Genomic DNA, 13398 nt, shown 5'->3' with positions numbered 1-13398 from the left:
TTATCTAAAAGGTGCAAATTTGCAATTATGAGTTTATTTTTTACTATTTGACTTTTTTTTCTCAGAAATAAAACATTTCCTCATATTTATATTTATCTCGTGATTCAGTTTTTTTTTCTCTCTTAACTGTGTGGAAAAATCCAGAAATATGATATATATAGGTTATTATAGGTTATAAAACTCGAAAATTTCTATTCCCGGGCGGGAAAACGTTTGCTATTTTCATGGAAACTCCTTAGAGAATAATTTCAGAAAATTTAAATAGATTTTGGACACCATTTTATGCCCTTTTCGGGGTAAGTACCAAAACAGTCCATTAAGCTGGCGTTTTTGTAAACAGAGCGCGGCTCGCGGGCGGTGAGTCTCTCCTGCTGTGCGTGACGTCGCGCTCCTCAGGAAGTAGCTGTCACGTCCACATTGTGCGGGAATAGACACAACACAGCACCAAAAACGCCACGGTAAGTTAAAATCCCTGGTTTAAAATAAAAAGCATGAACGAACCGTTGAAATGCCTCACATCCTCGATATTTTGCCACTGTAATTGCTCATCCACAGTGAGGGATGAAGCATCCACAGTGAGGGATGAAGCGGCTGTATATAAATAGGCGGTGGCTGATCGATGATAGGATTGACGGGATGCTGGCGATGCCTTCAACATCCCTTTAAATGGGCCGTTTTTAGTTTGGTTACAGGTTTTAGTCTAGTGAAATTACAGTGAAGGTTATTGAATTCTGTAATATTTATTTGTTGATTCATGGGGAGCAGATGGACAAGGCTGGCATGTGCTTCATCAGTTCATCATCACTACACGGGGAAATAAGCAAAATGTACACAATCACATTGCTTTCGTTCTTTTATACACTACATTCAATCTTTCAGTCATTCATTCTAACTATTTATTATTTTCAATAAAGATTAATCAGATTTATATATAACTCAGAGTGTTGATTATAGTATTTTAGTGCAAGAAATCATGCAAAACACTAAAATGTAATTTAGAATAACGGTAACACTTTACAATAAGGTTCATTAGTTTGCATTCACTAACATGAACTAATCATGAACAACACATGTAAAGCATTTATTAATCATAATTGAAAATTTACTAATGCATTATTAACATTCAAGTCCGTGCTTGTTAACATTAGTTAAAGCACCATGAGTTAACATGAACTAACAATGAACTTCATTAGCCCCTTTCACACAGTGATACCAGTAAATTTCTGGAAAATTTCCGGAACGACTTTACCGGTATATTCAAAAAAGCGCTGTTCACACAGAAAAGGACGTTACGGAAATTTTCCGGAAAAGAGCGTTCACACATCCATTCCAAAATACCGGTAAATTCTGACATCATTCACCACAAATGAGCTTTAAACGGCTGCGCTTGTATTTGTAAACATTTGGACTACATTACAAACTCTGTGGATGATCAATATTATGAACAACTTTTGCAGGATCACTTTCGCATGTCGAGATGTTCATAATATGTGCGTGTGCAGGCGCTCATAGGCGCACGCAAAGCTTGAAGGTAAACAAACAACGGCTTATCGCATCTCATCGATGATTATTTACACAGTTGGCATTAAGAAGAACATATAACACTTCTGCATTCACACAGCGCAGCATTCCGGCAAATTGCCGGTAATGTTACAACTTCTCTTTCCGGAAAATAGCCAGAACGAATTTACCGGTATTTTCAAAAAGGACCTGTTCACACATACACACCTTTCCGGAAAATTGCCGGCAATTTTCCGGAAAGGTCTGTATGTGTGAAAGGGGCTATTAACTAATGTTAACTAACATGAACAAATACAGTAGTAAATGTATTGTTCAATGTTTGTTCATCTTAGGAAATGCATTAATTAACATTGACTAATGAACCTTATTGTAAAGTGTGACCAGAATAACAATAGTTGAAATTCCAAAACAATCATGTCAGGCATATTTGGGATAAAAAGCATTTTATGACATTAAAATACTTCACTAAATGTAGACTAAATATTATTTCACCCATATTATTTTCACAAAAATAAGTTGAAACATAAAATAAACACTTTAACAATCACTATTACTATATATATATATATATATATATATATATATATATATATATATATATATATATATATATATATTTTTTTTTTTTTTTTTTTGAGCAATATCACACTCGTAGCAGTGCGATATGGCTGTATGCCGATATACAGCCATATCGCACTGCTACGAGTGTGATATTTCGTTTATACAACAGTTTGATGGCATAATTGTGTATATAAAAACAAAATCAAACATGGAGAGTTTGAAAAACCCTTTTGTATGAGGAACTACTTTCTTCCGCCTTGGATTCAAATCATAAGCTGACAGTTAAACAGCTGAGCAAGCATCTTTTAAACTTTAGATCTGTAGTGTCTGCTTTTTGCAGACTGTATGTCGGCGGAGTAATACACAAAGGGTAAAGAGGCTGTATGGGTGCTGATATTACTTAAATATATCATGGCTATCAGCCAATCAGATTCAAGAACCAGACAGAACTGTTGTATAAATAAATATATATATATATATATATATATATATATATATATATATATATATATATATATATATATATATATATTTTTTTTTTTTTTTTTTTTTCTAATAATTCTTATTATTTACTTTATGCAGTTTTGTGATATGTTTGTGTTTTAGATCATCAAACCAATTTAAATGTTAGTCAAAAGAAAACACAAGCAAACACATCATGCAGTTTTGAAATGAGGGTTTTTATTATTAAGGGGAAAACAAAATACAAAAATGCGTTCAAAATACTGTGTGAAAAAATACAAAATACTGTGTGAAAAGGTGTTCGTTTGCTTTGCCCCTAAACCTTATGACTGGCTGGGCCAATCTGCAACAACTGCAGTCAAGCATTTTCAATAACTTGTAAAGAGTCTGTCACAGTGCTGGGCAGCAATTATGACCCACTTGTCTTTGCACAATTGTTGTAATTCAGGAGGGTTTTTGAGCATGAAACATATTTTCTTCTATAATTTGCTTCTTTTTCTCAGACTCTTATGTGCAAGTTTAGCAATTTCATGTTTAATGCAAAGAATAGGTTATTTTCTATTGCCTTTAATTTAAAATAACCGAACATGAGGCTAAAATGATCTAAAAATGTTAATTTTAGAAGAACGTTTCCCAGTACTGGGTTGTGGCTGGAAGGGCATCCGCTGTGTAACGCATATGCAGGCCTGGAATAGTTGGTGGTTTATTGCGCTGTGGCGGAAATCAGGGACTAAGCAGAAGGAAAATAAATGAATAAAATGTTGAGATAACACAATGGGGATGAGTAAAATGTTGAATAATTGTATTTGTCTTATTCTGTTAACATCTTATAATATTTCAATGACATAAAACAAATAATAATATAACAAATAATGATATCTTAAGTAAGTATCTGAAGTTAAAGCACCCCACAGTCCAAAGACAGGCAGCATGAGTGAATTGGATAAGCTAAAATTGGCCATATTGTGTGTGTGTGTGTGTGTGTGGTTATGAGAGTGGGTGTTTTCCAGCACTGAGGATTTTACTCCCTGTCCTGTGCTATGTTGTTTCTGAAAGGTTAACCAGTGCATAAAACATACATACCTGAATAATTGCCGGTTCATTCTGCTGTGGTGACCCTTTATACATCAGGGACTAAGCTTAAAGTGAGTGTTATATTTTAAACAATTTACATATATGTGTGTGTGTGTATATACACACACAAACACACATTATGTAGCATATTGTCCTCCTCACATTGTTATTTTATTATCCTCTCAGTCTCTGTATGTTACGTTTGCATTTCCCAACATTCAAACCTCATTCCCCACGAAACCCCCAACATCCTCAGCTGACCGTCTGTCTCTGATACAACCGAGAGACGCCGTTTCATAGAGTGGTCAGATTTATCTGTGCATTATCTGAACGTCTGCTCTCAGTCCAGCCCACAATTGCTTGTGAGCACGGTTTTTAACTGTAACTGTATGACAGTGAATGGTGGGTGCGTTGCAAACATCAGCATTTGCTTTCTGTGTGCAACGTGTAATAGAGAAATAAGCCCTCAGGGATTCGGTGCAGTGGTAGTTTATAAAGAGTGTTAATCCTTTTAGCGTGTGTATGTGTGTTTGTTAGTCTGCCGAGGTTGTGTTCTGCTCTCCTCACTTTGTTCGGCTTTATATTGGAAGCTGCGTCACATTTAAAGAGGCCTGAAGAGAAACAAAGGGCCAGTCTTAAAGAGACCTGCACCTTAAACACTGCAATTTATGCCAAGGGTGCAAACATTTGTGTGTGTAAATGTGTTTGGTGTTGTCCGGCCATAAGAACTGTAGTAGAAAGAGAGTTGTTTAATATGTGAAGGATAATAATGTATCGTCAGCTGGTTATTATCATTAAATCAATCCCTACAATGGGCGAGGCAGTGGCGCAGTAGGTAGTGCTGTCGCCTCACAGCAAGAAGGTCGCTGGGTCACTGGTTCGAACCCCGGCTCAGTTGGTGTTTCTGTGTGGAGTTTGCATGTTCTCCCTGCCTTTGCGTGGGTTTCCTTTGGGTGCTCCGGTTTTCCCTACAGTCCAAAGACATGCGGTACAGGTGAAGTAGGTAGGCTAAATTGTCCGTAGTGTATGAATGTGTGTGTGGATGTTTCCCAGAATAGTTGCGGCTGGAAGGGCATCCGCTGCGTAAAAACTTGCTGGATAAGTTGGCGGTTCATTCCGCTGTGGCGAGCCTGGACTAAGCCGACAAGAAAATGAATGATCAGAACCACTCTGAAGTAGGGCTGTGTATTGGCAAGGGCCTCATGATATGATACATATCATGATACATGGGTCACGATACAATATATCCCGATATATTGCGATACAATAAATATTGTGATATATTGCAATAGTTTGTACTGGTATGTGCGTCATGTTATTTTGGCAACTTGAAAAAGTCAGCAGACAAATAAAAATTCCAATTCCAATTGATTTTCTATCCATTTCAATTCATTAGAACTGCACTGTGTGGTTGAACAGAGAACTCACTTAAATGAAGTAAGTAAAAAAAATAAGTAAAAAAAATGTAAATGCATCAAGTAAACAAAAAACTGGAACACAAGGCTCTAATATGCGGTAAACTATTAGAAATTTAAGTGACGAAAATCAGGTCTCGAAATTGCAACCGTTTTGGTCGCAAATGCTCCCACAATTTTATGCAACCTCAAAATATATTTGGGAGCATTTGTGCGAGTGCATAAAACTGTTGTTGTGCGACCAGTCTTCACAGCAAAATGTTCACCACATGCGCAGATTTAGGAGGCATTCACGCATTAAGCATTTTTAACCTAAAAACGCAGCGCTGAGGAATGGTTTTAAACAGTTGACATTTCAACTTGTTGTCGTTACAACGACAGGTCCTTCTATTTTATGTCAAATTCCTCCTATGCAGTTTTCAGTAACTCTGGAATGTTATTTGAGGTAGACGGAAGCTTGTTGATGTTATCCAGTGTAGTTTGCCTTCAATCAAGAGGTTTCGGTAGAGGTCGCAGTGCTGCTAATTCATCCGCGTGGTGGCTTGTTAAGTGATAACGCAAGTTCGTAGTGTTTCTTGAATATTTTACGATAGATTTGCAAAGCTTGCAAATGGCATTTTTTGTCCAATTCACTATGTTATAGTGTTAAAACCAAAGTGCAGCCACACGTCAGCTCTAAAAGCTGAAGGCGCCTTTATATTTTCCACCATGCTCATTCTTGCTAACTTCTGATACCGTATTACTTATCGTTTTGTTGGTAGCGAGTTAGCGTCATCTTCTGGAGCAGAGGAGGGGGTTGTTTGGCACAACTTGCATCTATACTTCAGGTTGGACTATCGATACACTATCGTGAAAGAAATTATCGCAATAGTTAGATATATCGATATTTTTGAACAGCTGTACTCTAAAGGAGTGAAATTTGCAGTAATTGAGTTTGTGAGCGTTGGTTTTTGTGTTTTTACTTATTATAAATAAAAACTATTTTGAAATTTGAGGTGAAAGAGACATGAAACTGACACAGCTACACGGATTCTTGGATGTATGGATATATTTTATGTTTGTGATTTAAAGAGCCTCTATTGTGGGTTTTTGAAAATCTTACATGTAGTGTGTAACACAGCTCTAAGTGAAGTAAAATATCCAGCTTAAATCTGAAAGTGCACAGTTTTTAAAACTATTGATTCATCTTAAAAAAGAGTCGACTCATAGTGGTTAGAATGAATCATCTTCAGAACGAGTCTTCAGCCGTTTCAGAGTGACGTGGCTGCGAATCATAAGCCCCACCCAATTGTTGCGCACGCAAACCCAGGAAAATTTAAACCTGCGGCCCCGCCCACTAACACAGCAGCAAAGACAAACAGATCCTGAAGTCATCATGAGTCATGAAGATGCTTTGCTTACCTGGATATTATTGGAAGTGTGAGGGAAAGTTTACAATGGGTGATTCATTCATTTTTTAAAGGAATGATCAGAAAAGACTACTGATGTATGAGACTTGTGAGACCAATGGACAGACAATACACCAGGAGTGCGTGCAAAATAAGGCCAGTTTATTAGGCACAAAGGCAGCCTGCTGCAGCTGAGGAGGAGCGCTGGTAAGAGCTACACCCCCCTGGCTGGGGATGTGGTCTTTGGGCAATGCATGGTACAGGTAAGCCCTGAGAACATATAACACTTCACGCCACAGCAATGATTGCAAATAGAAATGATCTAAGGCCCCATTTACACTAGCGCGTTTTAGTTTTAAAACAACGTTTTAGATCAAAAACGATCCGCGTCCACATTAGCGTTTCACCTAGCGTCTCTGAACATATCTCCGTCCACACTACGCCACCATAAACGTATATCACGTGACCATTCGCGCACTCTGGGCATGTGCGTTCTAGTATAAACAGAAAGCATGCGTCTCGCTCGGCATTTGGTTATTATTATTCAACAAACGCCGGTTGAACATTAAACACGATGGCAAAGAAAGCAAGAAAGGTATTTTTGTGGAAAGACGACGAGGTCGAGTTGTTACTAAACGTAACAAATGAATAACTGCACAATGGCGCCTAAAACAGACAATAGTGCAAACAACGCTCCCATTTCTGTGCCCATGTTGCTGTTTACAGTACTGTCTTCCGGTAGCATTAAAGCCATGTGTTATAGTCATGTGATAGGGGCTTGACGAATAAGGGAAGGATACGCAATGACACAAAAGCCCCAATCAGATAGCGAATCTCAGCAGTCCCGCCTCCGTTTTCAGATGTCTCCGTTTTTCCTCATCCACAGACGGAGCAGCAGCGTTTCAGAATGAAAACGTCCTCTCCAGCGTTTTCGAAAATGCTCCGTTTTCGGCGCTCGAGAACTTCAGTGTATTGTGGACGAATGGCGTAACCGTAGCAAAACTTATGCGTTTTCAAAGTAAAACGCATTACTGTAAACAGGGCCTAAGTCACAGCTGAGAAGGGAGAAAAGCTCCGAAGTAAAACATAATTAATTAAATCAGACCTAGCCCGTGACACATTTCACAAGTTTAAGTGAAAGGCTGCCTCCTTGTTTTCTCTAGCTTGCAAATGATGTATTTAATTGTGTTTTGTTACTTGTAACCGCTTGCACTGTATCAGGTTAACTCTTTATATTCTCATATAGCGTCTAATGCCATGATGAAAACTTGACGCGTGCTGCTTTGTTTACGGACTTAAATGAGTTTGTGAGCTCGCGTTTCACTGCGGTTTCTCGTTGCTATGGCCACCGTCAGCTGTTCCTACACGTGTGCAGTGGTCAAGGTTCAGAATAGTTTAGCTTTTGCTGCTGTGTGGATTAATACTGAATGTGTGTCATAGTTAAGAATAGAACAATATGCTGGTGTTTGACTACTTTTGGGGAGATGTCTGACTAACACTGTTGAGTAAATTTTTTCTATGAAGTTTGTTCAGGCGTCCACTGCAATCGGATCCTATACCAATGTTGGGGACCCGGGGGCTTGACAAACCGCGCTGGGCATTTGTCTCGCGCTGAGCGTTGTCGACCAATCACAACAAGTTGTCATTGGTCCAATCAGCGCAGATAAGCTTCGCGTTAAGGAGGGGTTTGGGAACAAATGAATCGCTGAACGATTTATACAGGAGTCGCTGGGATAATTAAGTAAAAAAAAATTCATATTATAAGACCATGAAAGTGTTTTTTGACCTTGCATGCATCTCAGTATGTTGTTGGAGACCCATAACGGATATATGACCCTTTTTATGTATAATATGGGCTCTTTAAAAATAAAATAATTATGTTGTTATTATTATTATTTTATGAAAAGCCTGACCAGGGATGTGGGCTGCAAATTAGCTTTATGTTATACCTTACATGGTATCAGTTGTCTCGCTATAACTATGTCAATGTAATGTCCCTGTTAAATAAACATATAAGCAAACAAACATATAAGACACTGACTGCAGACGATGATCAAAACATAAAAGCAAACAAACATATAAGAAACTGACTGCAGATGATGATCAGTTATACCATTTAGTGTCTTCTTGTCTATACAGAAGAATGACAATATTTTGACCGATCAGAATTTGTGAGTAGAAAGTATTTTGTATTTTATAGCTCCTATTTTTTGGTAAATAATATGTGTAATTGAAATAATAAACAAATTGGGATAATGGTGAAATATTAATAAAAGCTATTTATTTAAGGGAATTATTTTCATCGTCAATAAAGTGATAGTCAATCACAGTTATTTTACATGTATTTTTGATTTACATGTATTTTTAATAATCTGGCAGAAAATTAACTAAATATACAGCTATATCGCACTGCTAAGAGTGTAATATCGCGTTTATATGTTTGATGGCATAATTGTGTATATAAAAAGTAAAATCAAACACAGAGAGTGTAAAACCCTTTGTATTAACTACTTTCTTCCGCCACTCATTCACATTTGCAGCTGACGTCAGAACAGCAGAAACTGTTGCTGGTTCACAAACGTCACTTTAAAACTAGTATTCGAATAATTCTCAAGCGTAAAGTCTAAAGTAATGATAAAACAGGTGATTTTGCTTACATTTTAAGATTATAGAGCTGAACGGCATGAAATGTCATCAGTCTACAGAAATTTTCCACTATTTCTCTGTTGCAGTCGGGATAATAATAATAATTAACCCTGAAAAAGCCAAAGCAAAGCTAACACTTCCAGATTACTATTGTATACTATTAGTGCTGCCAATCGATTAAAAAAAATTAATTAATCACACTTTTTAAAAAAAATAATCGTTTCAATTTAAGTGAAAATAAGAAACATACCCTCTCGCTGAATATCAGTTTTAATAATCAATAATGGCCATTATAAAAGTATAACATTTAATAAGTTTATACATTATAGGAAATAAAGGCAAGCGATCAGTCAATATACAGAATGTAGGCTACGTGGTTACATTAATCATTAGCTTATCTTTGCGCTTAGCCAAAACATGTTACCTGATATCAAGTAATAGATTCCAATGACCAAAGTCGGGGAATATGTCGTTAGATAAAGACAATAAGATGAATGAAATATCACGTTTAATAAATATAGTGAGATTAGATCCAGCAGAAGATGCTTGATGAGCACTCCGACTAGCACAGCTATCTGGGTAGATAGGCTGCAGCGCTTGGCCGAGAGTGTGTGTGTGTGTGGCCACAAGATGTGCGTTTTCAGCGTTTTGGTGTGGACGGAGAGCTGTTCAGAAACGCTGGGTAAAACACTAATGTGGACGTGGATCGTTTTCATTCTAAAACGCTGTTTTAAAACTAAAACGCACTAGTGTAAACGGGGCCTTAGTTACTGTTGCTACGCCTGTCAAGCTTTCGTGCCTGGCACGTCCAGACATTGCTAGGGATATAATTAGTCATTTTTAGCAAACAGGTGAGATATCTGCTGAAAGAATCCAGACAAAAAAGGACTGCAGTATGCATTACAGGGGTATATTCACCACATAATAGGCAACCGATTAGAAAATAATTCAATGAAAATTGAAGCTAGCTTAGCCTAGCCACCTCATACTCTGACCATTCAACAGCTTAGTTCATGCACAGCAGGAGAGGTGACATTTAAAAATTGCAAATCATAGTATAAATAGCAAAAGTGAACAAACAGATTTTCCCTACCAGCAAATATTAATCAGACACCAAATATAAAAACAGACACTAACCCGGTATAACATCGTCACCAATGAGCAATGACTAAGTAAATCTCCAAAAGACTGATGAAAACATCAGTGAATTGTAGCTCTGACATAGGCACGAGGGTTAAAATGACTAAAAAACAGCTGCGGGTGAAGTATATTGATCACAAGTGCTCAGTTTGTGATCAATCTCGGTTTTGTTTTGTTGATTTGTAATCTTAAATATTCGTTGCTTGAAATGGAAATATGACTGCTGACTACTCTGGCGAAGGCAAAACGGAGCAGTGCTCATAATATCGAGCGAAAAAATAAGAAAAAGGCAGCTGTTAAACACAACCTGCTTTGTATTTTTGTAGGAAACACAGTTTAGATCCGTTTATGGTAAGAGGTGTGTGAGGTATTGCCGTTGGTCTATCACTGAATTTATCAGGAAAATCAAAACAAAACCTACTTAACTCTGCTACTTTAGGGCCCCTCACACAGCTTGATCCACGCTGCCATTTCTCCCCTTGGGTCTTAGGTTTTAAAAAAGGAAAAAATTCCACCATCCCGTCCAAACTTTTAGGATACCGGATGTCAGATTTGCACAATTCATATGCACAACGATGTGGCCTGTTTCCCTCGCTCAAAAGCTTGACATAGCCCCTGCGCATAGCTACGGTTGCTAAGCCACGATTGGTGGATGGCGGTTTTTGGGTGTGGCTTAGGGAAGGGTCAATTGGGTAAGCTAAAATTGTCCATACTTTATGTGTCTGAATGAGAGTGCATGGGAGCTGGAAGGGCATCCGCTGCATCCGTTGGCGGTTCATTCCGCTGTGGTTACCCCGGATTAATAAAGGGACCAAGCCGAAAATGAATGAATGAATATTCCTCCTCTAAGGGCTTATTATGGGCTCTCTGTCGCCATCTTGTGGTGCAATATCAACCCTCTTTGCTCTGCTTAGTATGATGGATGCCTACGTACTGTATCTCCGAAATTATAACTATTTAAAATAGGCACTATCCTTATAAATAAACTGCATAGATGCAATCTAAAAAATTACATTCTCTCCTAAAAAAGCCCCCAAAGTACATTATGTTGTCCAACAGCTGCAGTATTTGTCAAACTGCAGTGAGTTTATTGATCTGCTGTCACTCTATGTGGGTTGAGTAATACAGAATGGTGAGGAGGCTGTACAAGCGCTGATATTGCAGTATATCACATGGTGATATAGCCAATCAGATCCGAGAATGTATGTATGTATTTGCAGCAGTGTTATTTTAGTATTGCAGATAGACAATTTTGAAATATATATTTTGAACTAGCTGTTGTTATAATACTTTCGGCTTTAATTTTAATTTCATTGAAGTGCTTTGTAATTTGCATTTATTAGATTATTTATTATATTTAAGCTTAATTATATATTATGCACTTGAAATAATAAAACAATGCATTTTCTTCTGTGAAATACACAATTTTTTCATATTTTACAATATACATTTTTATGTAGCGCCTTTAAAATAATTACTTTGAAGTGTCAATCAATTTGTGCTCTTTTGTTTTAGTTTTACCGTAATAACACTGGGCATCACTGATCATAAATTACAGCATGCTCAATAAACAGCATTTATAAATCACTCACACACAAGAACATCTAATCAATATCCAGAGTTGGAGGGCTTTAGGACCCAGTTGAGCTTCTTTTCTCTCCTGCAGCACAGACATTAGCGCAGTTGCACTGCTCTCACACACTCACCTACCAACACAGATCTGTCAGACAGACTTACACACAAACGCACACACTAACACACATGTCTGTTACAGTCTAATGACAGTTCACACACGTTGAGCGGTTCCTCTGAGCTCTCTCCTCCTGCGTCTTCTCTTTGGGTCTCAGTCTGAAGCATCATCCTCTGGACAGAGCAGTGATGATGATGAGATAGGGAAGGACAGACAGAGGGACGGTGCTTTGGGGGTTGAAAAGACTGCGCTGGTTGCTGAAGCAGGGCAAGAAACCTTTGTGAGTGTCTCGGCAGGAGCAGCATGTCTCAGATGAAGCGATACACATACAGCAGGGTGAGTGTCTCACACACACCTCTCTCTCTCTCTCTCTCGTGTGTAACTGTAATGAACTGTAGTGAGTGTGTTTGGTGTTGTTGATGTGCAGGTGTTTTAGTATCAGGCGTGAGAGTTTGCGTGGGCTCGGGCTTCTGGAATTTGTAAGGCTCAGCTTTTAGCTAAAATGCCCTCGCTCGTGAACCGCTTCAATTGTTTGTGTTTTTGCGAGGCAGTTTAATGAGTAATACATTCAAGACATGCACAGATTGATGTGATGCAGTTTGTTGTTGGTACTGCTTTGATTTTGTTCATGGCATAGTATAAAAGTCAACATTTATTCGCCTTTATTCAATTCCCATCTAAAATATACAGTTGAAGTCAGAATTGTTAGTCCCCCTGAATTATTAGCCCCCTGTTTATTTTTTTCCCAAATTTCTGTTTAACAGAGAGACGATTTTATCAACACATTTCTAAACATAATAGTTTTAATAACTCATTTCTAATAACTGATTATTTTATCTTTGCCATGATGACAACAAATAATATTTGATATTTTTCAAGACACTTCTATACAGCTTAAAGTGACATTTAAAGGGTTAACTATGTTAATTAGTTTAACCGTGCAGGTTAGGGTAATTAGGCAAGTTATTGTATAACAATGGTTTGTTCTGTTGAGTATCAGGTAAAATATAGCTTAAAAAGGCTGTCCTTAAAATGACTTTTAAAAATGTTAAAACTGCTTTCATTCTAGCCGAAATAAAACAAATAAGATTTTAAGTAACAGAGCGGAAATTGTCCTTCCTCTGTTAAACATCATTTGGAAAATATTTAAAAAAGAAAAAAATTCAAAGGGGGGCTAATAATTCTGACTTTAACTGTATATATTTTTAAAAAAATGTGGTTCCCATTGACTTCCATTGTATGGATAAAGAATGATTTAAAGTTTAGCATTCATCAGCATATTTTGTTTTCATCACACAGTACAATGTCAGGTCAAATTTTGAATGACTTGTGGGTAAGCAAATGTTGACAGACTTCTTATTTTTAATGAGAGTGTTTCTCTCAGGCCGTCTGAGATTAAGGTGTCTTTTTTTCTTGTGTAAAAACATAAAGAAAAAAAGATTTTTAGATTAACTGCGGTCCTTGGTTTTGCACATAATGCATGTCAATGGTTACTGGTTAT

At 37.5% G+C, this 13398-nt stretch overlaps 1 protein-coding gene across 18 annotated transcripts in view; it reads left to right on the top strand.

The window, feature by feature from the left end:
* The first annotated feature begins 394 nt into the window (after positions 1 to 394).
* The window catches only part of dctn1b (dynactin 1b), an 85941-nt gene continuing 72937 nt past the window's right edge, over positions 395 to 13398 (top strand). For 7 of the 18 annotated variants that reach the window (XR_012389188.1, XR_012389187.1, XR_012389186.1 and 4 more), the window contains exon 1: positions 395 to 458. Coding sequence is in view for 7 of the 18 variants with exons in the window: in XM_073920745.1 (XP_073776846.1) it covers positions 12201 to 12233 (33 nt within the window). In the remaining 11 variants the exon portion in view is untranslated. Of the gene's footprint in view, positions 459 to 11869; positions 12234 to 13398 lie in introns of those variants that run through there. The other 11 variants (XR_012389185.1, XR_012389184.1, XR_012389182.1 and 8 more) reach the window with 2 other exon arrangements.

The sequence above is a fragment of the Danio rerio genome, chromosome 13 (genome assembly GCF_049306965.1).
Source record: "Danio rerio strain Tuebingen ecotype United States chromosome 13, GRCz12tu, whole genome shotgun sequence".
NCBI classification, from domain to species: domain Eukaryota; kingdom Metazoa; phylum Chordata; class Actinopteri; order Cypriniformes; family Danionidae; genus Danio; species Danio rerio.
This window is presented reverse-complemented; position numbering and strand designations above follow the sequence as displayed.